Source organism: Haliotis rufescens, unplaced genomic scaffold (genome assembly GCF_023055435.1).
Source record: "Haliotis rufescens isolate VD_foot unplaced genomic scaffold, xgHalRufe1.0.p SCAF_19, whole genome shotgun sequence".
NCBI lineage: Eukaryota > Metazoa > Mollusca > Gastropoda > Lepetellida > Haliotidae > Haliotis > Haliotis rufescens.
This window is the reverse complement of record NW_025963879.1, coordinates 2,980,001-3,005,344: the sequence shown is the minus strand read 5'-3', so window position 1 is coordinate 3,005,344 and position 25,344 is coordinate 2,980,001. Positions and strand designations below refer to the sequence as shown.

At 40.9% G+C, this 25,344-nt stretch overlaps 1 protein-coding gene across 12 annotated transcripts in view; it reads right to left on the bottom strand.

Moving 5' to 3' along the window:
- The window catches only part of LOC124120847 (GATOR complex protein WDR59-like), a 94,005-nt gene that overhangs the window by 7,634 nt on the left and 61,027 nt on the right, over positions 1-25,344 (bottom strand). Inside the window, exons 12-25 of one of the 12 annotated variants that reach the window (XM_046483731.2) lie at positions 22,825-23,049; positions 22,425-22,586; positions 20,639-20,734; positions 20,303-20,465; positions 19,045-19,111; positions 18,269-18,404; positions 16,730-16,890; positions 15,858-15,939; positions 15,143-15,255; positions 13,334-13,481; positions 12,176-12,233; positions 9,611-9,628; positions 9,240-9,263; positions 3,756-3,878 (exon numbers count right to left, since the gene is read on the bottom strand). In XM_046483731.2, coding sequence (XP_046339687.1) covers positions 3,756-3,878; positions 9,240-9,263; positions 9,611-9,628; positions 12,176-12,233; positions 13,334-13,481; positions 15,143-15,255; positions 15,858-15,939; positions 16,730-16,890; positions 18,269-18,404; positions 19,045-19,111; positions 20,303-20,465; positions 20,639-20,734; positions 22,425-22,586; positions 22,825-23,049 — 1,576 coding nt within the window. Of the gene's footprint in view, positions 1-3,755; positions 3,879-8,204; positions 8,263-9,239; positions 9,264-9,610; positions 9,629-11,479; positions 11,493-12,175; positions 12,234-13,333; positions 13,482-15,142; positions 15,256-15,857; positions 15,940-16,729; positions 16,891-18,268; positions 18,405-19,044; positions 19,112-20,302; positions 20,466-20,638; positions 20,735-22,424; positions 22,587-22,824; positions 23,050-25,344 lie in introns of all 12 variants that reach the window. The other 11 variants (XM_046483736.2, XM_046483733.2, XM_046483732.2 and 8 more) reach the window with 11 other exon arrangements.

The following is a 25,344-nucleotide window of genomic DNA, read 5'->3' as shown; positions in this document are numbered from 1 at the left end:
TTAACATACATATCAATGGATCAGACATTTCAAGGATTCATGTTGCTTTAATGACACTGAAACAATTTTCATGAATTGAAAAGAAAGACAATTGAACAGATACGGTGTGCTAAGGGTGAGTTTCGTGTGTGTTAAGGAAATCATTATATCTATATGTTATCATTTGTACAGTGACACAGTATACCAACAATACTTGGTGCACCCAAACCAGACCATGCACCGCAGCTTGTGCAGAAGAACTACCCTACCCTCAGACTGGATCAAGTCCTTACATCTTAATCCACGGCCCACAATCTTGTATGTAAATTTTGTTAACACTGTGCAGCTCAAGGACTTTTTAATCACTTATCCCGAAATTGTATTGATGAATAATTACTTACTTTCTGCATATTCATTATTAACGGTTATGTTAGCTGGAGATTGATCCAGTCTACATTTCCCCATGCATCAAGGACATATCAGTGCTTGATATACTATCAGCTTTACAACTACACTTCACTGTTGGAAATCTTCTGTTGATAACACAATAAGCAATATCAAGGTGAATGAGATACCATAACTGTCAGAATAACAGACATAAATACTTTCCTGATTTCTGTAAAATGCATGAATAATCAAGGTAATATGTATGATTGGTTTAGTTTAACCATGGATATCTCAAGCACTTGAGCAAGCTATATTTCATATTAGTACTCCAGTAATACAAACACAGCAATACAGCACACATGTCAAGTTGAGGGGTGTCTTGTAGGCCTAATGAATGATATATCAACAATGCAGGTAGTCTTGTCCCACTTTCAGAACAGGATATTAGATGACTAGATGAATGATAACAAGACAGGTGCATGCCGCTAGAAATGGAAAAGAACATTCTATTTTATCTTAGATATGTCCATTATTCAAAACATTTAATTCATTAACAATGCTGTTCCTTTATGCAAAGCTTGTATGACCATGCTGGTTGATTTGTGTAAATTCATACCCTGCCTTCATTATTATCTAAATGTGATCTGATTTGAAATAAAAGAAGGTTGAATACAGACATGTCTGATATGTACAGTCAGAACAACGGCAGTGTTTTTCTTCATGTGACATCCACGACTTTCACTGGGTCTATATACAAGCTCTAGGCTCAAATAAACAAACAATATTCCAACAAACAAATAAAAATGAAACAAAAACATCATAAACAAACACACAAACAGATATTTGTTTTCCTAATCAACAATCCATAGTTGTTCAAACTTCAAACAACAATGTATTTCACACTCTGATCATTGATTCAAAACAATCTCCATGGACTGATGATTGTAGACTAGATCTATATTTGCTGATGCAAGGGGAACCAGTTGCCAATTGCAGCTACCATATTCAAAGTAATTAGCACCCGACTAACTTGTAAAATCACCATTCTTGTTCAAAGCTTTGAATTATCTGCTTCTGTGAGGGCTGATATTGCCGACTACATCCCAAGGAACAGGATCATCTTCCAAGCAAAGATTACAACAATACAAATTCAGTGTCACAGAAATCTCTCTGGTCCAAAGAAAATTTGTTTGACAACTGTCTCACATCTATTAACAGACATTCATCCACTGCATCACAAATATTTACAGCAATTTCACATCATTCATTCTGCTAAAATTATACACAATAAAAAGAATGACATTTCAAATTGTCCGCTAACCAGTCTAACCAACCCAATTTTAGCACTTTGTTTGCTCGTTGTTTAACACCACACTCAGCAATATTCCATCAATATGATGGTGGTCTGTTATTAATTGAGTCTGGAACAGACAATCCAGAGATTGATATTTTGAGTGACGATCATGTCATTGTGGTATGATAAGTAATCAACAAAATCACAGAGCCTGACCGCCTCATCACCATGGTCGCATCTTAAAATCAGCACAGGTTGCTGGGGACCTATTCTCATCCAGAATCCCCATTGGGTGGTTTTAGAATAACAGGACCTGATGAACATTAACTGGCATTTGTCTTGTGGACCAGCATATTAGTTTAGTGGACAGCATATTAGTCAACTGGACCAGGGTATATTGTCTTGTGGACCAGCATATTAGTTTAGTGGACAGCATATTAGTCAACTGGACCAGGGTATATTGTCTTGTGGACCAGCATATTAGTTTAGTGGACAGCATATTAGTCAACTGGACCAGGGTTTATTGTCTTGTGGACCAGCTTATTTTGTCTTGTGGACCAGCTTATTTTGTCTAGGGACCAGCTTATTTTGTCTAGGGACCAGCTTATTTTGTCTTGTGTACCAGCTTATTTTGTCTAGGGACCAGCTTATTTTGTCTTGTGTACCAGCTTATTTTGTCTAGGGACCAGCTTATTTTGTCTTGTGTACCAGCTTATTTTGTCTAGGGACCAGCTTATTTTGTCTTGTGTACCAGCTTATTTTGTCTAGGGACCAGCTTATTTTGTCTTGTGTACCAGCTTATTTTGTCTAGGGACCAGCTTATTTTGTCTTGTGTACCAGCTTATTTTGTCTAGGGACCAGCTTATTTTGTCTAGGGACCAGCTTATTTTGTCTAGGGACCAGCTTATTTTGTCTTGTGTACCAGCTTATTTTGTCTAGGGACCAGCTTATTTTGTCTTGTGTACCAGCTTATTTTGTCTAGGGACCAGCTTATTTTGTCTTGTGTACCAGCTTATTTTGTCTAGGGACCAGCATATTTTGTCTAGGGACCAGCTTATTTTGTCTAGGGACCAGCTTATTTTGTCTAGGGACCAGCTTATTTTGTCTTGTGTACCAGCTTATTTTGTCTAGGGACCAGCTTATTTTGTCTTGTTTACCAGCTTATTTTGTCTAGGGACCAGCTTATTTTGTCTTGTGTACCAGCTTATTTTGTCTAGGGACCAGCTTATTTTGTCTTGTGTACCAGCTTATTTTGTCTAGGGACCAGCTTATTTTGTCTTGTGTACCAGCTTATTTTGTCTAGGGACCAGCTTATTTTGTCTTGTGTACCAGCTTATTTTGTCTAGTAGATCAGCTTTTTTGAACAGTGGACCAGCATATTTTGTCTAGGGACCAGCATATTTTGTCTAGGGACCAGCTTATTTTGTCTAGGGACCAGCATATTTTGTCTAGGGACCAGCTTATTTTGTCTAGTGGACCAGCATATTTTGTCTAGGGACCAGCATATTTTGTCTAGGGACCAGCTTATTTTGTCTAGGGACCAGCATATTTTGTCTAGGGACCAGCTTATTTTGTCTAGGGACCAGCATATTTTGTCTAGGGACCAGCTTATTTTGTCTAGTGGACCAGCATATTTTGTCTAGGGACCAGCTTATTTTGACTAGGGACCAGCATATTTTGTCTTGTGGATCAGCTTTTTTTAACAGAGGACCAGCGTATTTGTCTAGGGACCAGCTTATTTTGTCTAATGGATCAGCTTATCTATCTTGAGGACCTGCATATTTGTCGAACCCTGAAAGCTCAGGTCTATATGTTCAACAAGTTGGCATAAACCAAATCAATTATCATTTCAACTAGTACATTAATATGAGAATTAGTAGAGGATTAGCTAACTGAACAGGCCTAATGCCTTTTCCTAAAGGTGAAGTGTAAGGTCTGAACCTATTATGTAACCAGCGTCTGGCACTGATTACTCTGAATATGGTACTTGGTGTGTGCTCTATTTGTTAATTTGTCCCTACAAGAGATGGATAAATGCTGCAAACTGAAGTGAGAAATACAACAGTAGGACCAACTGTATGCACATCTGACATACCTTGTTTGAAAAGTGCAGAGAGGTTTGGATGTGAGGCTACCTCCGAGAGAGGCCCGCCCCCATGTGCAGTGAGGTGCTGGGGGCCTGGGTGGCCCATGGGGGCCTGGGACTGGGCGTGGCTCTCTGGACACGGGGAGGAGATACTGATTAGTCAGCCCTCAGAGGGACATTGACAAGTCATCAAATAACATCATAAGTTCCTCATTTCTTGGTTCACAATATTAAACTTTAAAAATGATACAATCAACTTTCCATAGCAACTTGCATAAACATTAATCCATGGATGGTGTTATTGAATAAATTACAATTTACCACAAATATATATTGTCAATATGTAATGTGTTTTTGGTGATTAAAGATCACAAATTAATCGAAAATATATCAAAAGGAAGATCCAAGAAGTGACGAAATTGTATCTACTATCAAACATGACAGACAAACCAGTTAACTAAACCACAAAATGAAACCTAAAAGTCACAGATACAAAATCACCAAGGAAAGGAGGACAGAATCCACAAAGCACACCAAGCCAAACAGTGGGTAATGGAGGACCATGTCCAGACTGAAGAGATACAGGAGAACAGGGGCAGAGAGGGGGGTGACACTCACTACATCGCCACTACACACAGCCTACAGCTACTACATGCGTAGCCATCATGGTGGCCCTGCTCAGACAGTATTGCCAGGCTTCAGCAGCTCATCTGGCTCAGATGCAATGGCCTAAAGTAAAATAGTGGGGAAAACATGCTATTAATGTTGAAACTTATTGTATGTTGTACAAAGCAAATACTGAACATCATGAACTTTATTATTATCTGGGATTCAATGGTCAAAGTAGCTGTTTCATGGCTGCCATGGAAACCAAACTATACTTTTGAACAAATATTTGGTCATCCATCTATTGTGATGTCAGAGTAAAGGTCACAACTAACATCAGTCACAACTTCCACATTTTAAGGTGTGGCTATAGTCGGTGTTGACAGAATAAAAACAAGAATCACGTGTTAAGATTAACACAGTTTCAACTGCAACTGCTTCCCCCAAAGAAATATAGAAGTTTTATCTACTTTGTATCCCATTACAAATAATAGAGAAGTAAAAATATGATTTAATTCATACAGTTTCAGATTTCTGGTTGCAAGAATGAATTCCTATTAAACTTCTCTATAGTTTCATTTTTCTGAATTAAATTGAATAAAGTTTGATGTCTAGAACAAACTTCAAACCTGTACCGGTAATTGTCTGAACACATACAACAATTTCAACATCAATCCATCAAGCAGTTCTGGAAAATTGAAATTGCAAAAGGTTTACTGAACATTGTGAAGGATGGTGATGGTGGCTTCTTGTGATGACATTAGCATGTATGCCTTTGGTCCATATGTGTTCTATTTAATGGCTTAATGTGAGTAGATATGGTATTCTTCTATTACTGATACCTTTAACTGTGACATAGGTATTGTGTGTCAGGTTGGGGAAAAAGTACACAAAAGATAGGATAGGACTCAAACAAATTTAGTTACAGATTAAATGAATACACAAGATTTCAGCAATCTTTTTTGCAATTTCTTTGAATCCATGAAGTAGAAAGGTGATAGCCAATTATTGCTAAACCAACTCAGAAAGACAAAAAAATGCAAGTTACCGTATCTACCGGGGAGAAGGAGAAGGGAGATAACTCTCAACACACCATACAACTTTTATTCAAGGGCGGATTATTCTGTGTGTAATGTTAAAACTACTAGGTCTATTTTGCCAAGTACATGTATCACATAATCATTGTAATGTCATACTTACAAATTTCCCCAATGAAATAAAAAGAAACCTCAAAATGTGTTTTAAGTGCAACAAACATTTTCATCTTCACTTCATCACAGATGCTTGCTTGCATACACAGTGCTAAAATATGCAGACATGAAACCTATATTGAAAAAAAAGAAAATCATCTTCTTCATCAAGCACTTCTCACCTGACTTTCAGCCTATCACATACCAGAAATACTGTAGACCTACATCATTCATATATTGATGTCTAAACTTTTACAACTGTGTGAGTAAGTTCTATGCCGCTTTAAGCAATATACCCTCCATTGTATGGCAGGTGAACACTGGAAATGGTTTCACACACTGCACCCATGTAGGAAACGTGTGATGAGCCAAAGTTTAACCACTTACTCATTCTTCTTATTAATAGCCTTTGAATATGTTAGGTTTTCTATCTATAGAATAACATTCAGTCAGTAGCACATTCATTCATCTTTAAATATTCTTTTTAAAGATCATAAAACTAACATTTACTGTAAAACTTACTGTGCTTCAACATAACTTTATGCAGAAATGAAACGCTATCTTAAAATTTACTTCTTCATAATGCAATAATGATTACTACATTTTAAAGATATATAGCTGTTTGTTTATCCAACTCGACCAATGAGATCCTGAACCCGGGAGAATGCAGACACATGCATCATCTCCATGTCCCACTGATGAGAAACTGTTGTGAATAGTGAACACACCACACAGCCCTAGAGAAGGAATTCAAAGTAGAAGCCGTGGTGAAAATAAACACATGTCCACACGTATTAATGATAAAAACGTCTCAGTTCATAGATACATTCAAACATTCCTACTCATCCCATCACATGCCTGTTTTGTCGTAACACACAGAATTTTATCTGATCAGGAAAGTATTAACTTGACCAAAGTCTGGATGTTAATTAATTTTGTAAAGTATTAATAAAACAAGGTTTGGTATAAAAAAACAAAACATTTAACCTATAAAGCTTGTTGAAAAAATGACAGTCCAAATAAATTACATATGAAGTTCTTTCGACCAGAATAATTGTTCTTCAAACTAATAGCGAACTACATTAGAAACATTCAGAGAAATCAAGACACTTCTTTCTATCCTAAAACAAGCTCAACAAATCAAAAGTTATTCTACTTCACACACACACACACTGAATGAATCTGTAAGCTTCTTTCATAACCCAAAGCTGAATGTTCTTATGCACTACAATATTTTATTTTACTCCCTAAATCATTGTGATTGCCATTAAAGAAAATACAACAAAGTGATAGAACAGCCTACTCAGAGTTTCCCAGCAATACCAATACTATAAAAGTACTCCAGATGTTATGCCATTTCCCATCAGCTGCATCATCCATTTCATCATCCATATCAATAGAAATATATTTGCTCTGCACTGAAACCGGCCTGTAATCAGGGGTTTGGTGTTAAGTAGTCATTCTAACTGGTCTTGGAGAATTTGCCATGGAAACCAAGTGGTGTCAATTGGCACCAGGATCCGCTAACACGCTAGTCTCTTGAATGTGGCATCTATCACATTATGGGTTGAAAATTTGAACAACAGAACATATACTTGTTTGTTAGTTTACATACACATAACAAACATTTCTTTTATTTTTTAATTCACATATTATGATGAAAAGGTTATTTTTGATATCACTTAATTGAATTAACCTCACCATGCCCTGAAGGAGGTGTGACCAGTTCACCAAGAAGTGTGGGAGATGACATCACATTAGTGAGTGAGTATGGTTTTACGCCGCTTTTAGCAATATTCCAGCAATATCACGGCGGGGGACACCAGAAATGGGCTTCACACATAGTACCCATGTCGGGAATCGAACCCGGGTCTTCGGCGTGACGAGCGAACGCTTTAACCACTAGGCTACCCGACCGCCCTGACATCACATTAAAAAAATGCATATCTCATTGAAGTGTATTAAGTTCCTCATTGCCTTTGTAACCATTCAAACCCACACTCAACAAAAACTTGAAACATACTCCATTCCCTTGCAGGTATCTTCATTGTCCAGTGCATTTAACCATAGTTAGTATACAGACAAGCTGTTGTTATAGAAAGAACAAGCATAGATTGAGAGACCATGCCTTCTCATTTCCATAATGGTTCATATTCAGCATGTAATAAATATAATGCTGGAATCCTAAGTGTCAAACAACATGAGAGAGTATCATTTCAACAGGTCATTACAGACATTTATCATCTTATTGATTTACTTGCTATTGAACAAAACTGCCACAAGAACATACTACAGAATACAGGCATTATTCGTTGAATCAAGTTAACTTCAAGTAGCTTAGAATTATCTTCATCAGAATTCTTTCTCAATTCATTTTCTCTACAATTTTGAATTTTAAAAAACAATTATAGCCACAGCTTGACAAATTATTTTCATTATTAAAAAGGTCCCTACACCATTATGATTGCATCCACAATAGATACACAAAATACATCTGTGAACAATACACTGTAACTACCAAGTTACCAAGCATAAATTCATGCATAGTGTGCTGCAATAAACCATGAAAAGAATGATAACGCATGGATCTATGAAACAAGGGCCTAGATAAGACAGAACACAGATACAAATGGCGGCAAGCCCTTGCTGGATCATGACTTACTAGCTTTGAATCCCTTGAGAAGGTTTGTGACTGAGGAGACGGTATGATAGGGGTTGTACTGTGAAAGAGAAGGGAATAGGAGTAAGACAAGGGGGCTGTTTTGCCTGTTGTCTTTCTACAGACATTGCACACAATCCTCTACACCTAGGTTCTCATCACAGTAGCAGCCTCATGTATCCCTCTAAACCTTCCTCCACATTTTAAACAGTTTTCTACTCCATCCTATATTCATGTGAAGCTCTAAAGGGCTTACAAACCTAATAAACCAACATCTCATCTGAAATCCCTTCCACATCCCACCCACTGTTGGTAACTCAGCCGTACTCTAACAAGGCATGAACTTCATCTTCTATTTATCATTCAATACTATTGAAAACAATAAAAATCAATACACAGATCACTACAATTTGTATTTTAAGTAAAGTTTTGCATTTTCACAACATATTAGAAATCTGAAGTTTAATCATGTTCATAGAAACATGCTATTGATAGCCAAGCAATCTACCACAAGCTCTTCTTTCACTTAAGTCTAGTTTTGGTCATATCCTTGGTCAGACAATTCAATATATCAAACAAGATTTGAAGACATCTGGTATGATCTCCTAGGCTCAATTCTATTTAGTACACATTTCTTCACTATGGGTGTCAAAAGTATTAAGACAGGAAAATGTTTTGTCCCCTCTAAGTTCTATCCCCATGGCAGTGTACAATGTCAGCAGAAGTTGCCGGTTCCAGCACAAGGTTAAGCCACTGCTGATAAAGCAGCAAGGTGTTTGAAATCTCTCTCCCCTCCTGTTACGGCTGAAACAGACTCCATCAGCATGTATAGACAAAGCACAGTAGCACAGATAGACACCTACACAACCAGGGAGCACTCAAACAGCATATAGTCCACTATACAGTGGTGCTGGGGGGACACACACATACATGGTGGGGGACACACTTGAGGCTAAATAATATGATAAATACAGCAAAAAGCAAGGTATGAAGCTTGAGTCGCTAAAAAGGTAAAATAAAGCCTAATGTACAATTCACCATCATTTGTTAGACTTGTGTTATCTGTAAAACCATATTTAACAGAATCAAATGCAGATATATGGGACAATAATATGTTGTGACTAAAATAAAATTATGTCTCAATGAATATTATTTCTATAATTATTATTCGATTTTTGTCAGTTTTTTCATACTGTGATCAAATAGGCAGAAGGGGTAGGTTTGACGAATATTAGTTTTGGTCCAGAGGCTAACCACTCAAACATAGTCATACATTATGGGAAATATAGGAGAAGTGTGAGCCTATTCGAGTGTTTGTACTCAAAAGCGTTTCTGTATACATCGTCAGTGGTTACATGCAGCTAGAGAGTTAGTCAGCTGTGTACACAATGGCATAAGTATCCACTTACCAAGCCTACGTTTATAGCCTATATTGGCACAGAAAACAGGCACAGCTATACACAAGTTAATAGACAATACACATTCAGCATGGTAGACATGAATATAGGAATGATACAAAATATTCCTCATGTTGCAACTGCAGTTAATCTAATAGTTTTTTTTTATCTTTCTTCAAAAAGAATATTTTTTCATACATTTCATTCGCTATTCATAAATCTAATACATATAAATTGGAATTTGTTTTATCGATCTGGCACGTTTTCAAATCTGTGCATGTTAAACAATTTGTAAAGATAACATGTGGTACCATCTTGAATGCAGGTGTTATGCCATGTATTCCCTGTCTACACAAGGCCACTACTTGCTACATAGGGTACTTGAACAAGGGGAACAGAACATCACAACTTCAAAGACATATAGGAAGCAGAAGATGTTCTGCTCATTCACATGTTAAATTACATGTTCTGGTTAATTTCAGGCTAGGTAATCACCATCACCATATTTCAGGTCTCTAAATCAATACATTAAACTGGAAGAGGACTACATGTGAGTCAATAAGCTAAATAAGTGGTGAATGTAAACAAAGGAATAATCCAAACAAAAACAATGGGCCCTGCACCAAAAAGTGGTCAGTGCTACGACTGTCACATGTTCCGCCTTATGTCAACAGTCGTAGCTCGAGTATGCTTTGTGGAACAGTGCCCCTTACAAAACAAGCCCTACTGTCATCAATTGCTATCCCACCACAATAGATAAGTCATGTTAACAGCAAGATAGCAAAAGGTTCAATAGTTCATTGATCTCTTGTTTTCAAGTTTAGACTCAGGCAGTGTGCAATGTCCGAGGGCGGTGTTTCTTCAGAAACCTAGCTGTGGCAATGATGTGGCAATGATGTTGCAACAGAATGCAGTTCAGCGATTGGGTGAGTAAGTGAATGTTCCTCAACATCAGTCAGCACTATTCCAGCCATATCATATCATGGCAGCCTGCATGTAATTAATCTGGATCGGGCAAATCAGGGACTGAAGGCATAAGCAATGATTCCCACTGTCAGGGTACACTGTCACACAATCACACAGAGCCTCATCAACAGTTTTGTTGGTTTTCATGACAAGCCCCAAGTGCTGGGGACCAGATCTGACCCAGAATCCATACTGGGTAAGAGAATAACTATTTATGAAGTGAGTGAGTTGAGGTTCATGCTACTTTCAGCAATAGTTTTGGAAATCGAATCTGGATCCTTAGTGTGATGAGCAAACACTTTAACCACTAGGCGGCCCCTATATACCTGGACATCATCCACTGTTAATCAAGAGAATAAAGTTTAGAATTATTTCAGCTAGATGTGGTCATCCAATTATTGACCTATCTGTGCTGAGCCCAGAGTGATAAAGGCTGAAATGTATAGAACTTTCGTGAAACCCACAAGCTCAGATATGGTGCTGAGAGAACCAGGATCATAATCAGTTCGATGCTTGGATCTGAACCCATGATCAGCAGATCCTTGTACAGCAGAGGGACATAACTCGTAGTGTCTCACCATGGTGATGACATTGTGCACCTTAAACTTAATTTACGATATAAGATCCTTTCATAATTTAGGCCCCCATCACACTCATGCCCATATCATGCCCTGTTCACCACACAGGCCCAGTAGCGCCAGTGTCATCATGGAGCAAACAGTATGATACAGACACTGATGTACCCCCTCAATCACAGAAGTGGGAGAGTCCCCCGTCTCTAACATCTGGGTGATATCACACCATCCTACATAAACTATCACCCTGTCAACTGCCTGTATATGTCTGTCAATGAACTGTTCAACTCTCTTGTTATTGCAAACTGTAATATCGCAAACTACCTACATAACTACAAACCTGGACCACATTCCTGCAAGAAAGATGTCTTTAAATATTAACAAAAACATGAACAGGTGATGGACCAACTCACAACTTGCTCCACTGTTATCAGAAAGTAGCCCTGACTTTGTGTCCTGACTCATCCTAGTTTCCATAAAGGAAGTTTCCAAGAACAAATGTTGAGATACTGTTTCCAAGGTTGACACATCAATTTCCACATTTTTATGACATTACTGACATATTTTTGGTTCACAGTGTCATTCTGGCAAACGAATGATTACGAAGATTGAGTTTCCACAATTCCTGCTACCACTCTGTTGAAGTGACAATCAGTGACAGACACCACTGCTTCAGCACCAACAGTAGAGCAGGTGTTGGGAGCTGGCCTCCAGACCAAACCCAGTCAGAGAGATGGGAGTAGTCAGTGAATATCACCAAGTAGGAAAGGCCAAAACAAGTTGAATTGTTTTGGAAAGGACACAAGACACTTTGGGGGAAGTTTCTTCTTCCCACTAGTGTTGATAGAAAACTGCCTACATGGCACTCCATGATGGGAAGAACGTAAGACATTTTGCCAGTGCAATGGATTTATTGGATGTCTCTTCATCAACATGGCAAAGGTACCAACATATCTGTACCTACATTCTTGATGACTCTCTGATTGGGTGAGGCCAGGTAAACACAAATAATCAAGTAAACACAGTCAGGACTTACGCAATAAGCTCCACCCACTATCTGTGCTACTTCCAAGATATGTAATGTTAGCATCAGTCTAGATAAACAACAAACGACTAGCATTCAGTCCACATCACAGCATGGGAAAAACTCGGGGAAAAATCATCATCAGTTAGTCTTACTCGTTTAAATTTTTTTAACAAAATTAATGTTTTTGTTTTTCCAGCTGAAATTATTTTTACTTCGTATTTGTTTTTCCATAAATAAATCCATTAACAAAAGTGAAAACAAAGTTACTGACTCTTATTGGACTGTAAAATTTGTAGAATAATACAAATGCAACATCTACAGTTAAAAAGTTTAGAAGCAAAACGCCAAATACTAATGTTGCAGGGTTCATTTAATATCAGTGACTACATACTGCTTACAAATGGGATCCCATTCCTATCTAGGACAAAGGAATACATAAGCACTTCTAGGGTAAATACCCAGTACAGAACAAACAAAACAGTGTTCAACAGCAGCTGTATGATGACAAGGTATAGTTAGAATGGAATAAATCTGTACACTTTAATATCAGTCACAAAAGGGAGATCTCTACAGGATAAAATTTCAACTAAATTGATAATAAACTTCTGTGCTCTGTCCACAATAACATAATTATATACATCAATTATAATACATATTTGGCATAAACTTTATGATTCATGGTAGTAGAAAACAACTTTGGATGAAAATCTTAAATAATCAAGTAAGGATAAGATATATGGATGACCAACTTCTTTATTACAATTAGGAGCGACACAAATAATCAAATTTAAATGGTTCAATTTTGAAATGTAGCTGAATGGATTTATCTTGGACTGCAAACTAAGAGCCCTCGGGAAGCACACTAGGAAAGGAATTGGTATTTTGCCAAATTCAAAATTATTTTAACGTTGTAATTTAACATTGCATTCAATGTAATAAAGTAAAATTAAGTATCAATGCCTCTTTCTCTTCTTTTCCTATCTACAAAGCCATAACATTACTTACAATAACAACAAGAACTGGGAAATTGTTAATTGCAATAAGAAAATTTGTACTGCATTTGTCCCGGACTTGGGATCAAATATTGGCCTGTCAAGGAAAGTCCCTGTGTAATGTATTTGGACTGTAAGACATGAGGCTAGTGGCAGGATGTGGGATGGAGCTTACATTAGCTGGCGTGTACTCCAGCGAGGTCTTGGAGGCAGACCTGGCAGCAGCTGCAGCGGCTGCACGGTGGACGTCCTCCTTGTTCCAGAATACGCAGCACAACATGGCCAGCGTCTGCACATCGTAGTAACTGCTGTAGTGGTCCAGCCTAGTCTCAGGAAAAGGATAGCAAGTTAGTGAGTGACTGACTGAGCTAAAATACATGTCCCAGTATTCAAACCATTTGTGACCAGAAAAAGTATTACATTTAATTTATATAAGAACCTGTCAAAAAGGACAGTAAAATCTCAGATTAATACTTAAATTGTTTGTTTGTTGTTTAACGTCACACTCAGCAATATTCCATCAATATGACGGCAGTCTGTAAACAATTGAGTCTGGACAAGTCAATCCAGTGATCGACATCATGAGCATCAATCTACACAATTGGGATACGATGACATGCATCAACCAACTGGTAAAACATCGCCAGCAACCAAAATTTGGACACCATACCAAGGACACTTAAGTACCGCTGCTGCCTTCATAGTGCCCCAGCAGGATTTAAACCATCCCTTTAGTCAGTGGTGATTGTTGGCAAGATCAGCTGCCAATAAAACTTTTCAGTACTTTGACTAAAACAGTGATAGACATACAAATACTTTAATTCATGTAGTCTCAGAGGGACTATTTGAAGGTACAGCCAGGGTGACATTGCGGTCTCAGAGGAACTATTTGAGGTACAGCCAGGGCGACATTGTGGTCTCAGAGGGACTATTTGAAGGTACAGCCAGGGCCACATTGTGGTCTCAGAGGGACTATTTGAGGTACAGCCAGGGCGACATTGTAGTCTCAGAGGAACTATTTGAAGGTACAGCCAGGGCAACATTGTGGTCTCGGAGGGACTATTTGAAGGTACAGCCAGGGCCACATTGTGGTCTCAGAGGGACTATTTGAAGGTACAGCCAGGGCCACATTGTGGTCTCAGAGGGTATCGGTAGATCAAGACTAAACATAAACATGTGTTTGACATACTTGGAGTGAGTTAATTTCATGTAGAAAAAAATAAAATAAATAGAATTTTGTTTTGTTGAAAGATGTATAACTTGATGAGGAAATCAAATTTGGTTTGGACAGTTTTACGCTAATCATATAAAAAATTCAAGGGCACTGTATCAGGTAAAATAATCTACTGAAAATAAACTTGGTGTTATTCAACTTTCCTTGCAGTGAACATAAAGACAAATACCCCGGGTACAGCCAGCAACAATTACACAGCAACAAAACCCATGGGAAGTCTGGGTTAGAACCTTTGGTGGTTGTCAGAGGCAACCCTGATGGCCTGGATTGTTGTTCATCATATTCTGCTTGTATGCCCATGCTCTCCATAGTTGTATATTTCGCTTCTTCCATTTTTGTTCTATACTAAAGTTGGGCACAAATTTTCAATTGGCAATTTGTTGGGCACAGTTGTATGCTTTGGGCACATCCTATTGCTCTAGTGGAAAAAATATTGTAGGGAGTGCCGAAATTGGGGGTGCCAAAGAAGAAAAATGCGCTCTCTTGAATCGCATCATCATTTTTGCATAAAAAATTCCCTCTGTAGTAGTGGTATAGGTATATAAATCTGGCTCCAGTGGAAGTGGTCCAGAACCATCATTGTCTATACTACAACAAGATTACAAGACTTGATTACCCCGTTCATATAGCCGGAATGTAGTGTGTCATCTAACAACAAACACTCAGACTGTATGTATGCATATATATATATATATATGAGTTGGTGAATAGGCCAAATCATATTGAACGGTGGGTTGGTTGGACACCCACATTGTTTTGAGCAGCGGCCGTCCAAAGGCAGTCATGGCGAAGGGTCTGCAGCTGGTGGGAGTAGGACTTGGGTTGAGACTGGCTGGTAACATCACAGACACATAGTTCCAGATCTGCAAGGACAACAGCAGTATTTCTACAGATTACAGGAGTCAATGTCTGCTGGTAACATCACAGACACATAGTTCCAGATCTGCAAGGACAACAGGAGTATTTCTACAGATTACAGGAGTCAATGTCTGCTGGTAACATCACAGACACATAGTTCCAGATCTGCAAGGACAACAGGAGTATTTCTACAGATTACAGGAGTCAATGTCTGCTGGTAACATCACAGACACATAGTTCCAGATCTGCAAGGACAACAGGAGTATTTCTACAGGTGCAAGTGTCAATACCCAACATATTCACTGAGGTGTAACAAGTGAGTTTGATTCAATGCTGCTTTGAACCAAATTTCACCTTTATCACTATGTGTCAGCTTGATATGGGAGGAAAGCCCCCTATCTTACATGCTACCACTTTGGTGAAACCCAGAACCATGGGTGTGGTGCTGACAAATCTAGAAACATAATCAGGGTGAATCTGGCACAACCAAGGAGTGTAACTTTGCACACCAAATAAGACGACTGTGCCCTTGGTACCTCTGGTTATCTGGCATGGTGCTCAAAATCTATTAATCCCCTACAGTGGAATATAGAGTGGAAACACTAACCTGTACAAGATCCTTACGTCCGACAACAGCGGCAGCAGCAGCGTTATGACTGCACATCCCGGGGATGTCGGACAGGTCCAGTCTACAACAGATAGGGGGTCACCATGCAGGCATCTTGACAGAAACAGGACAGCTCTCATGACTTATATTGAGCTGGCTGATGACCGAACAACTCTGGTTATTTTTGTGCAAATCATTTTGATCTCCAGTCGAAATCACACTTTGCACTGCATCTCTCCTATTGGTATAGAAACTGTACCCACAATTGGAAAAGAATCCATGAAGTAGATTATAGGTCGCACAAATGTTGAAGTAAAAACAACATTCTAAGTTCAAAACATGACAAAAATCATATTTTTTCCAAAAATACACATATCAATATCAAACTTAGCTCTGAAACCCCTGCTCTTCGTATAGAAAGTATTCACCAAATGTGAAAGAATCTATGCAGCAGTTTTCAAGTTATAGGTTGCCCACAAAAATGCAGAAGGATGACTGGACGGAATTCCTTGGCATAACTCTATACCCCCAACTTGACAACTTGACAACTTGACAACTTGACATATGTTATCTAGGTCATAACAATGGGAATTATTGATTACTATTTCTGAATGTTTTCTTTTAGAAGGAAATATCCAGAATGGAAGTGATTCTATCTAAACTGAATGGGAACGCTAATGCCTGTCAATATAGCCAAATACTGACTGCTTTAAGTTGTAGAAGGATGTCAATTTGAAGTAGACTTTTATCTTATCCATTATCAATCAGTTGGAAATGCCACTGATTAGCAATTTCCAGGTCAATTTGCATAACTATTGTTTAGTGCTACAAAAAATGAAGAGACATATTTCTAAATGTCCTTAGCTACTCACTTATAATTCTCTGCTAGTTGCTTGTGTACAGTGAGCAGTGCTGACACATCGTATACTTTGACAGGGGCCACCTTATTCAGTTTCTTGGCTGCCTTCTCTGTGTCCCTGTACCGTGACTCCGACACCTCACGCACACGCGACCTGCTGCGTGTCCGGTGTCGCTGAAACAGATTAGTAAAGCCTCGGTCAAATTGGCTCTATAGCTAGGATACGGCAGCCGTAGCCCCCCCAAATCGAGAGATACCTGCAGCAGCCATAGAATACCTGCAGTGGCCTCAGGGTCGCCCTAGGGCGTATGCCTATCTTTTATAGGCCGTAGGGGTCGCTGTGGGATTATAGCACGGAGTTATAACTTTTTTAATTTCTAGGTTCGCCGTACCAATGAGAAATGTCATAGCCATGCCATAGAGCGGCTCCACGGCAACCATACGTACAGTGGCCTTGCGTTTGCCGTGCGGCTACCCAAGGATCTTATGAATTACAATTGACTTTTGTTGACCCCCCCAAAACTGCGGAGGCATGGTGCCAAACCTGTGAAACTTTGTTATGAAATGTCTGTCTTGTGAAATGTCTTGATGTGTGTGGCAGCAGAAAATGTGACAGAGGCATAAAAAACATGCTAGTACTGGTGATTATTGGAAATCAAATGAAACACTGAAGGAAATTCAATGAGTAAATGTAGTTCCAGTCATATCTTGATTGAAAGAAAACAAATGAATCTGGACCATGAAAACCAGTGGACAACAACATGAGCAACAATCCATGGAGGACAGTGACATGCAAACTCCAGGACACACATTTTGAACACCAGACCCTCTTCACACAACACATACAGGTTCCTGGGAAGCTAATCTGCCCGGAGTCCCCACTGCAGGGGAGGCAGAAGTTCACACATCAGGCTACTTTAGCAGACTATTCTTCATCTGCCTCACCTTAACACTCAGGACTTGAGTTCTTGAAAACCATAAGGAGTCCAAGCCAGCTGCTTCAACTAACCACAGTCATTGTCTGGTCCAAGTACTCCTCATACATCTGCTTATATTTCCTCATTCATCTATATAAACAGCAACATATGTTGTATCCAAGGTGAATGAAGAGTGTTGCATGCTTCTCTTGCCAATCACAAGATGTTTACGCCACTGTAGTTTCTAATCACAAGTTGTCCGTAAGATGTTTTCCTGAATTGTCCCTACTCCATGGCTTGCTATTTCTCAGTTACAAATGCTTATCTTGACCACTGAGTTCTCTAAGATGACCTGCCCTCATTGACTAAATGACAAACATGGGAATCTGATGTCACAGTGTATGTCCACATGGCAAGTCAAGTCCCACGATATAGCTGTAAGACAACCTGCATCATAAAACAACAATAACTCACTCACTACCTTTGAAATAAAAACTGATAGAAAATGATGCTCTGGCAATGTGATGCCATTTCCATTTGAGCAAAGCTCTGTGCATATACAGAGCTGTACAGGTAGATAGTATGGTACGGCCTTGGCATCAGATACAAATGGACTAGCATTCCAATCCACTTACTCTTTCCTTGTATGTGTAGAAGTCACTGATTGACAAACCCTCATTGCTTGGCGTTGGAGGACTGCGAGGGAAGAAGGGTGCAAAGGGTGTTGCATTCTGGGATGGTCTGGCAAAGGCAGCTAGTTCTGACAGAGCTCTGTGAACAGATGGAGGTTGTACCTGAATACTGCTTTCTGAAGGGTGTTATGGAATAGGGCTGGGACGAATCCGAATTTACTACCCAGGTACCCATCGCCCTATCACCCGACCCTAACCGGGTACACCCTGTAGGTCTCAAGAGATGGGTACAAAATGTACGATTGTGCATTTTGTTTTACCATAGCCCTGGCAAAACGTATTTAGATACATGTATTAAACAATATGGTCATGCATACACTGAGGTTGACTTAAGTTATATCTTTATTCAACCATATGAAAAGTCAGAAGAAATGGGTGCATAGTCAGTAAGAAATGTGAACATTAGTGACTTGTAGTGAAACCACAGAGTTCTAGATATTTTTTTTCAATAAACAATATATCCGTGACTAACCACTGGTCTGGGTAGTCATGTGGGTACCCAGGTCCTACTCAGTACCCACCCTACCCGGGTACCCAGGGTTACCCCTCCCAGCCCTATTATGGAACAATGCAATGTTACTGCTATATCCCCTACTGCACCAGTGTCACACAGGGGATACAAAAATGGAGAATGTTATTCATTTGGTTGATTCAAAATGTTGTTTTTTTAAAGTTCTACACACAACACCTTCAGTTGTGCTTGAATCTAGAAATCTTACTTGGGTGTGGGTTCTGTTCCGTCATGTTTCTTCATCACAGCAGAGCGGCCAAATATCACCAACACACCTGCAACATGTAACATTACATTCCACATCATCAACAAAGCAGGACTGGGGCCTGCTTGTCTTGGGCAAATACAACCAGTGACCACCTACCTACAGAGCAGGACTGAGGTCTGCTTGTCTTGGGCAAATACAACCAGTGACCACCTACCTACAGAGCAGGACTTAGGTCTGCTTGTCTTGGGCAAATACAACCAGTGACCACCTACCTACAGAGCAGGACTGGGGCCTGCTTGTCTTGGGCAAATACAGTCAGTGACCACCTACCTACAGAGCAGGACTGAGGTCTGCTTGTCTTGGGCAAATACAACCAGTGACCACCTACCTACAGAGCAGGACTGAGGTCTGCTGGTCTTGGGCAGATACAACCAGTGACCACCTACCTACAGAGCAGGACTGGGGCCTGCTGGTCTTGGGCAAATACAACCAGTGGCCACCTACCTACAGAGCAGGACTGGGCCCTGCTGGTCTTGGGCAAATACAACCAGTGACCACCTACCTACAGAGCAGGACTGAGGTCTGCTTGTCTTGGGCAAATACAACCAGTGACCACCTACCTACAGAGCAGGACTGAGGTCTGCTGGTCTTGGGCACATACAGTCAGTGACCACCAACCTACAGAGCAGGACTGGGGCCTGCTTGTCTTGGGCAAATACAACCAGTGACCACCTACCTACAGAGAAGGACTGAGGTCTGCTGGTCTTGGGCAGATACAACCAGTGACCACCTACCTACAGAGCAGGACTGGGGCCTGCTGGTCCTGGGCAAATACAACCAGTGGCCACCTACCTACAGAGCAGGACTGGGCCCTGCTGGTCTTGGGCAAATACAACCAGTGACCACCTACCTACAGAGCAGGACTGAGGTCTGCTGGTCTTGGGCAGATACAACCAGTGACCACCTACCTACAGAGCAGGACTGGGGCCTGCTTGTCTTGGGCAAATACAGTCAGTGACCACCTACCTAAAGAGGAGGGCTGAGGTCTGCTTGTCTTGGGCAAATACAGTCAGTGACCACCTACCTACAGAGCAGGACTGGGGTCTGCTTGTCTTGGGCAAATACAGTCAGTGACCACCTACCTACAGAGGAGGACTGAGGTCTGCTTGTCTTGGGCATATACAGTCAGTGACCACCTACCTACAGAGCAGGACTGGGGTCTGCTTGTCTTGGGGACATACAGTCAGTGACCACCTACCTACAGAGCAGAATCGAGCTCCGCTTGTCCTGGGGAATGGAACGCTGGAGTCTTGGAAGCTTCCAAAGCTGTACATTGGGTAGATGGGCGTGGTCTGCATCATGTTTTGCTGCTGGGTCAGGGGGAATGGAATGTCAAGGTCAGGTGTCTTCCTCTCAGTTTTCTGTACACGAAAATACAGACACACACTGTAGAACCCACACATTCTGAGAATGATGAACTACCGATATATGTTCTGGCAGTTCACGATTGAGATGCTGACAGGGAGAAATGTGGACCATTGAAGACATTAAAATTACTGGCCTAAAGCGTGTAAAGAGTGATTCCTGGACTTACAGTGAGAGTGTCCAGCTCTGTTATCAGCTGTCGGAGGCATGGCTCCAGGCAGTTCATGTTCCTCTTCACATGCTTTTGGGATGTGTCTGTCAGAACCTGCAACATGATGGCTAGGTTAGTATAAAACACTGTCATCTGTAAGAGGTAAATGTAATACACTATACATGGGTATATCCCACTGTCAACATGGGCCAAGATATAACACAATGAAGAATACATGGGCCAGGATATAACACAATGAAGTATACATGGTCCAGGATATAACACTATGAAGTAAACATGGGCCATGACATAACACCAGGAAGTATACATGGGCCGGGATATAACACAGTGACGTATACATGGGCCAGGATATAACACAATGAAGTATACATGGGCCAGGATATAACACAATGAAGTAAACATGGTCCAGGATATAACACTTTGAAGTAAACATGGGCCATGACATAACACCAGGAAGTATACATGGGCCAGGATATAACACAATGAAGAATACATGGGCCAGGATATAACACAATGAAGTATACATGGGCCAGGATATAACACAATGAAGAATACATGGGCCAGGATATAACACAATGAAGTATACATGGGCCAGGATATAACACAATGAAGTATACATGGGCCAGGATATAACACTATGAAGTAAACACGGGCCATGACATAACACCAGGAAGTATACATGGGTTGGGATATAACACAATGACGTATACATGGGCCAGGATATAACACAATAAAGAATACATGGGCCAGGATATAACACTTTGAAGTAAACATGCTCTAGGTAATAACACAATGACGTATGCATGGGTCAGGATATAACACAACGATGTATACATGGGCCAGGATATAACACTTTGAAGTAAACATGCTCCAGGATATAACACTTTGAAGTAAACATGCTCCAGGATATAACAAAATGAAGTAAACATGGGCCGGGATATAACACAATGAAGAATACATGGGCCAGGATATAACACAATAAAGTATACATGGGTCAGGATATAACACAATGAAATATACATGGGCCTCAATGAGCTGTTTCTGCATTGTAGCATGGGGGAGGTAATATTTACCTTGATGAGCTGTTTCTGCATGGTAGCATGGGGGAGGTAATATTTACCTTGATGAGCTGTTTCTGCATGGTAGCATGGGGGAGGTAATATTTACCTTGATGAGCTGTTTCTGCATGGTGGCATGGGGGAGGTAATATTTACCTTGATGAGCTGTTTCTGTATGGTGGCATGGGGGAGGTAATATTTACCTTGATGAGTTGTTTCTGCATGGTAGCATGGGGGAGGTAATATTTACCTTGATGAGATGTTTCTGTATGGTGGCATGGGGGAGGTAATATTTACCTTGATGAGCTGGTTCTGCATGGTAGCATGGGGGAGGTAATATTTACCTTGATGAGCTGTTTCTGCATGGTCAATTGGGGAGATAATATTTACCTTGATGAGCTGTTTCTGTATGGTCCATGGGGGAGGTAATATTTACCTTGATGAGCTGTTTCTGCATTGTCCATGGGGGGGGGGGGGGGGAGAGGTAATATTTACCTTGATGAGCTGTTTCTGCATGGTCCATGGGGGAGGTAATATTTACCTTGATGAGCTGTTTCTGCATGGTCCATGGGGGAGGTAATATTTACCTTGATGAGCTGGTTCTGCATGGTCCATGGGGGAGGTAATATTTACCTTGATGAGCTGTTTCTGTATGGTCCATGGGGGAGGTAATATTTACCTTGATGAGCTGTTTCTGCATGGTCCATGGTGGAGGTAATATTTACCTTGATGAGCTGTTTCTGCATGGTGGCATCCAGGGTGCTGTGGAGGAACTGGAATGATGGTGAGGCATTGTTTGGGTAGTCAGGGGGGAAATTGAGATTGAGGCTGACCCGCCGCTTCCCAATCTGTGCCGTCACTTTACATACACGATTGATTGCGTCCATCTGAAGATAAAATATACAGGAGTGATTTTTATCGTGCAAATGATTCATTTCATACATGACGTTTAGCAATATTCCAGCCATAAAGTTAATGGGGGACACTAGAAATGGACTCACACATCGTACCCATATTGGGGAATGAACCCATGTCTGAGGCGGACAAGTCAACACCATAATCACCATGTTACCCATCCCTCCCTTTTATGGTGAAAGCTGATTAACACACACAAAAAAAGCTCACCTCTTCAATGGTAACATGAGGAATATTCTTGTTCACCAAGGAAAACTCCTGTTGCAAAGTTTGTGGTTGGTTGGACATGGTGCCTTGGCTGATGACTGGCTCAGACACTGTTGGGTTCTCGTCTATAACGGATAGAGAATCAAGAGCAGACTCGAGAGTTGCTGGAGTTGACTTAGACAGATCTCCAACCAGGTCAGGCAGATTGTTGGTGTCATGGCCGCACAGCTGCAAACAGAAGAGTTCATCGTGAGATCAGGTCTTCCTGGGGATCTACTTGGACGTACAACAGAATGAAGTCTCATGCACAGTAAGCCCAAACTGAGCATGGGTTGGTTGAAAAAATACAAATGAATTTGTGTCGCTCCATAAATTTTCTCAACAATTGGCATGGTTTGGTCATAATAAAAAACACAAATGTATTTGTGTAGCTCAGTGTTTATCATACTGCACATACAATCTCTTTAGTCCATGGTTCGTGATGTACCTAACATCAAGGTATACTACAATACATAAGACTGACAGAACGCCTGGTTCTCCCAAGTACCCTTCAAAGTGATCTTTGGACCCGTGAAGATCTGGGCTAGAATAGGTCTTCAGCAACACATGCTTGCCGTAAAAGGCGACCATGCTTGTTGTAAGAGGCGACTAACGGGATCGGCTCGCTGACTTGGTTGATGCATGTCATCGTATCCTAATTGCGTGGATTGATGCGGATGATGTTATTCATTGGATTGTCTGGTCCAAACTTGATTATTTACAGACCGCCGTCATATTGCTGGAATATTGTTGAGTGCGGTGTTAAACAACAAATAAACAAACAAAGAAACAAATTGTAGAAAAAATAAAAAATATAATGGAAATATTTATGTACACCAATATTGTTTTCGAATGTTGAATCTGCGTACCAAAATTTGATTTTATCAGCTGGATGTTTTGAGAGAAAGGACAACTTCTAGAGTTCAACATAAGAAACAGAGATTATCTTCATTACTGGTACTACAAAGTCCTTCATAAAACAGCAGGTAAATCATGTTGCCAGACAAACTAGATGCCAATATCAAACATAATTGACATCCTGGAAATATATTATGTCTTATTCAAGTCCTTATTGTACATAAATAACAGAAGCAATAAATCCAAGGTAATAATAACCACTACAGGTGTACACAACAAAACGATCACGCTTGGATGACCAAATAACTGCAACTACAAATTTGTATCCATAAATCAAGACTGCTAACGTGAGAAAGATACTTTGTGACGACAAGGTAGCGTTAGAATGCATGCTTCCATTCAGATAACAGACAGACAGATTTCGTTACATAATATGTCAGGTCAATTTACTAACTCCGGCTAAGGGACCAACCAGATAATATTCTGGTTGTTGGTTGGTTGGTTTGTTGTTTGGTGGTGGTGTGGATGGTGATGTGGTGGTGTGGGTGGTGTGGGTGGTGGTGTGGGTGGTGGTGGTGGTGGTGATGGTGGTGGTGTGGGGGTGATGGTGGTGGTGGTGGTGGTGGTGGTGTGGGGGTGATGGTGGTTGGTTGGTTGGTTGGTTGGTTTGTTGTTTAACGCCGCACTCAGCAATATTCCAGCTATATGACGGCGGTCTGTAAATAATCGAGTCTGGACAATCCAGTGATTGATATCATGAGCATCAATCCACGCAATTGGGGGTGATGGTGGGAGGGTGGTGGTGATGGTGGTGGTTGGAGGGTGGTGTGGTGGTGTGGATGGTGATGTGGGTGGTGATGGTGGTGGTGGTGATGGTGGTGGTGATGGTGATGGTGATGGTAGTGGTGGTGGTGGTGATGGTGGTGGTGTGGTGTTGATGGTGGTGGTGGTGGTGATGGTGGTGGTGGTGGTGGTGATGGTGGTGGTGGTGGTGGTGATGGTGGTGGTGGTGGTGATGGTGGTGATGGTGGTGGTGGTGGTGATGGTAGTGGTGATGGTGGTGGTGGTGGTGGTGATGGTGGTGGTGATGGTGGTGGTGGTGGTGGTGGTGATGGTGGTGGTGATGGTGGTGGTGATGGTGGTGGTGATGGTGGTGGTGGTGGTGGTGATGGTGGTGGTGATGGTGGTGGTGGTGATGGTGGTGGTGATGGTGATGGTGATGGTGGTGGTGGTGGTGATGGTGGTGGTGGTGGTGATGGTGGTGGTGGTGGTGTGGTGGTGTGGATGGTGATGTGGTGGTGTGGGTGGTGATGGTGGTGGTGGTGGTGGTGGTGGTGTGGTGATGTTGGTGTGGTGATGTTGGTGTGGTGATGTTGGTGTGGTGATGTTGGTGTGGTGATGTTGGTGTGGTGATGGTGGTTGTGACGGTGGTGATGGAGGTGGTGTGGGTGGTGGTGTTGATGGTGATGGTGGTGGTGATGGTGGTGGTGGTGGTGGTGGTGGTGGTGATGGTGATGGTGGTGTGGTGATGTTGGTGTGGTGATGTTGGTGTGGTGATGGTGGTTTTGACGGTGGTGATGGAGGTGGTGTGGGTGGTGGTGGTGGTGGTGATGGTGGTGGTGGTGG